Below are 3861 nucleotides of genomic sequence, written 5' to 3'. Positions count from 1 at the left end.
GTTGGCGTCTCCTCGCCCCCCCGCCACCATGTTTGTCCTGGTGGAGATGACTGACACTGTAAGAATTCCTCCCTGGCAGTTTGAAAGGAAGCTGAACGAATCCATTGCTGAAGAGCTAAACAAGAAATTGGCCAATAAGGTAAAGCGTGGGTCACCTATAGGTTGATGCAGGCCTCACGACATCCCCGGGCGTGTCTTCCTTTTATTTGCGCCTACTGAGGTGCGTGGATGAGATGTCAGAGTGGTTGAGATGTGAAGGCCATCCCCGGCGACTGTAAACAAAGAGACAGCCACGTATCATCTCAAAGGGGACATTTTTCTAATGGCTGATGCTTTAATGGGAAGATAGTGAAACGCCAGATGGGGCAGAGAAGTGTGGAAGAGAAGTGAGAGCAGCTGCTGGTTTGTGTTTACAGGAGCAATCTGAAATGCTGCCTGAAAAACAAATGCAAACTAATCCATCCAGTGGGGAATTTAAAGAAAAAAGACTGTATAAACACAGGTAGAACAGTAATACTGGGAGAGAAATTGAGGTGTTAATAGCTCATTGAATTGAAATACAGTGTGGCAGGGAGAAGTTGGTCTTTGGTGCAGGATGTAAAAAGTGTTTTCTGGTGGACCTGGAGGTCACTGTTTCCCTGTGCAGCCCCGAGACTCTGATTAGCGTATGGCTTTCAACTCGAGGCAGGTATGAAACACAAAATGCAGCTGTAAACGTGAAGGGAGGTCAAAAGAGCAACCTGAAGGGATCGAGGGTTGTGAATAGCAGATTATACAGGCAGGTTATGAAAAGCAAAAGTCTTCCTTCTTCCACTGATGACTGATAGATTCCTCAAATTTTGTAGGCAGTGAGGCTGTCTCAGAAGTAGCAGAGAAACCAAGAATTTGCCTTGTGTCTCCCAAAGCTAACATAATTTAAGACAAAGGCAAGCCTAGAGGCTTCTGAGAGTGTAACTCTATCAAAAAGGATGTTTAGCATTTGGACAAGCTGTGGGGCTGGTGCATGATGGGGAGCTGTTTACTGTCTTGGCAGCTCAAGTTCTCTCACCGCTGACAATTTCCCCAAGGGTTTCTCTTTGTAGCAGTGTTCTTTTCAGTGCCAGTGAAAATGTGCTCCCGTAACACTTGAACCGGGGTTCCCCTACGCTGGTGGTATTGAAGGCAGTGTACCAAAACAGCCTCCATCCCATCTCGCCACCCCTCTGTTCCTGCCTTTTGAAAAGGTGTGCATAACATAGGGATTCCATAGTTTGCTTGATTTTACCTGGTGGGTTTATTGATTTGCTGCTCTTAATTTTTTTTTTTTTTTCCTTTTATCAGGTCGTATACAATGTTGGGCTCTGCATCTGTCTGTATGATATCACAAAGCTGGAAGATTCATACATATTTCCTGGAGATGGTGCATCACATACAAAAGGTAAGTGCTTTCCCTCAGTTATATTGTGTTGCAGGTGGTTAGTTAATGATCTGGAAATGTAAGCTGAGTTCAGTTGTTAGGGAAAGTAACAACCTAAGTTCACAGCCTTAACTCTGTTCCTGTTAGGAGGCCAAGAGGAACATGGTGAAAGTCTTATTTTCTTTGCAGTTTTGGGTACAAATATGGCTTTAAATAGCCAGTCCTGCTTGCCTTCTCCAGCAGCCCATCTCTGTTCTACAATTGGTCGTAGGTGTGGGGTAAGGAAGGGGTTAATTTAATTAATTATTGAAAGTCTGCACATAGAAAGTAAGTTGTAATAATAGGTCTGCATTTCTCTAGTATTTTTTCTTTTTGAAGCTTATTTTCCCTACCTAGGATGTTGAAACCCGTTTCTACATATAGCATTTGCACAGCATTTGATGCTCTTGTCCTAGCTGGAAGTTTTATGACACTTTCGTTGAAACTTAGACAGATCTGGTTCATCATACATTTCTAGGGATTTTTTTTAAATAAGAAATGACTAATTTATTTACTTTGACTCTTGGCAAATCTGAGTGGAAACTGGAAGTAAATGCATAAAAGCAAATCTCATTTCTTTAAAGTTAAAATAAGGTTTTAAACTGGTAAGAGATGCATTTTTCTAGTTTCAGTTTACAGTGTGGAAATGTAGATTGAGCACATGAACTATTTCCTGTTAGAAGGGAGCTGCCCTGACTATATGGGGCTTCCCTTGTCTAAATTTTAACTCCAGTAGAACTCGTTCCCTGCAAACAAAAGCTTCTCTAATACTGAAAGAGGATGGCAGGCTTTCCTGCTTGCTTTAATCTCCATTCAGCTTCTTAACTTAAAATTACTCCTTGAACTGTGAAAGAAGAGAAATTTTTCTTCCTGAGTTTGGGAAAAAAGTCTGCTTTCAGAATCTGGGCTAGCACTTCGATAAATCCCGCTGTGTCTGGTAATAACTCTTTCTTTAATGCACTGCCTAGTTTTATGTAAAAGAGGAGCACTGAGTAGGTACAGCTAAAATGATGTTAAATTGCTTCAAAGCATTGTTTGGCTGAGATTGTCTTAGTGTAGCATTCTTGTAATAATAAATGCCATGTGCTTAGTTAGAAACATTTTATCTAGCTTGGAGGAAAAATCCAGTTATGTTAGAGAATCTTATTTGATCTGATAATATTTTACTTAAAATATTAAATTTAAATATATTTAAAGAAAATACAGCATTGCAGACAAAGGTAAAAGGCAGAAGTATAGTTTCAGAAGAGAGGCAGAGAAAGTGTAATTTCAACCAATACTCTTGACTGTGAAGCATTATGCTTCTATCATAGCTTAACCAGAGGGCCTGCTCCATGTTTGTCATCTTACACTTTCTTTCTGTGAACTTCTTGCAAAACTGAGGAGCTGGGAACAGGACACTGCTGATCAGCTGCTGCCAGAATTTGTACAGACCAGTTAGGAATCAGAACTTTTATTCCTGTTTTTCTATCTAATCAGTGCGTGTAAAAAAATTGTAAAAGAAACTGGGTGTTTTAGAGGGCATAAAGGATGTGGGATTTTATTTTAATGGCTGCCACCCTGTGGAAGGACTGTAGTTTACTAACATGGACATAACATGAATGATCTGTTTTCTTTTAAGTGCATTTCCGCTATGTGGTCTTCCATCCCTTCCTGGATGAGATTCTGATTGGACAGATTAAGAGCTGCAGTCAGGATGGCGTCCACGGTAAACTGCACCCTCTGACCTTAGGGACACGTGAGCTGCAGAGTTCTTGGGTCTGTTGAGACACTAATTTCAGGTGGAATAATGCTCTCTGAGGGCTGGTTAAAGGCTATTACTGGCCTCTAGTGCTGCTCTGATCTGAGGGTGGTTGGTAGTTTGAGCCTGGCAGCTTCACCTGACCTTAATGGTTTTGTCTGCACTCCCCTTTCCTTTTGCCCAGGAATAACAGGCAAGCCCGTCTGGAGCACAGACTGGATTCCTTTTCTTGCTTCAGTTAAGAGAATTTGTTTTTTTCTGAGTGGAACTACCAGCTTGTGTTGGTCTGATGTGTTTTTCCTATAGTTCTGTGCAAATTTGTGTTCATTTCTTGTACCTGAAAACATGGCAGGGAAATGTCTTTGTGAGCACAAAATGCTGCCAGAGTCATGGAATATATAATTGATGAGTTTCCTTTCCTCTAGGAGTCTTCCATGCAAAGGAGCTCTGCTGCTCAGTTGTTAAATTAGGACAATAAGGCTACCTTGGCTGCTTTTGTTGCTGAACTTGGGCATGGTCCATTCCCTGATAAAATTCAACATCATGAAATCTCAAGGGGGATGTGGGGGCTGTTCTAACTTTATATTGGTCTTTATTTAACCTACTACATCTGTGATTTCTAAGCTCTTTTCTGTCACAGATCTCTATAGCATCTGACTCATTTCTTGGAACGCTTTCATTGCCA

General features: G+C 41.3%; 1 protein-coding gene across 1 annotated transcript in view; it reads left to right on the top strand.

The window, feature by feature from the left end:
• The first annotated feature begins 6 nt into the window (after positions 1-6).
• POLR3H (RNA polymerase III subunit H) overlaps positions 7-3861 on the top strand; it is a 6393-nt gene continuing 2538 nt past the window's right edge. Inside the window, exons 1-3 of the mRNA XM_008636475.2 lie at positions 7-139; positions 1321-1417; positions 3057-3143. Of these exons, the coding sequence (XP_008634697.1) occupies positions 29-139; positions 1321-1417; positions 3057-3143 (295 nt within the window). The 5' untranslated portion in view covers positions 7-28. The remainder of the gene's footprint in view (positions 140-1320; positions 1418-3056; positions 3144-3861) is intronic.

This window comes from Corvus brachyrhynchos, unplaced genomic scaffold, assembly GCF_000691975.1.
Source record: "Corvus brachyrhynchos isolate BGI_N302 unplaced genomic scaffold, ASM69197v1 scaffold56, whole genome shotgun sequence".
Classification (NCBI taxonomy): Eukaryota; Metazoa; Chordata; class Aves; order Passeriformes; family Corvidae; genus Corvus; species Corvus brachyrhynchos.
The sequence above is the reverse complement of the archived record's forward strand: the minus strand, read 5'-3'. Positions and strand labels throughout refer to the sequence as shown.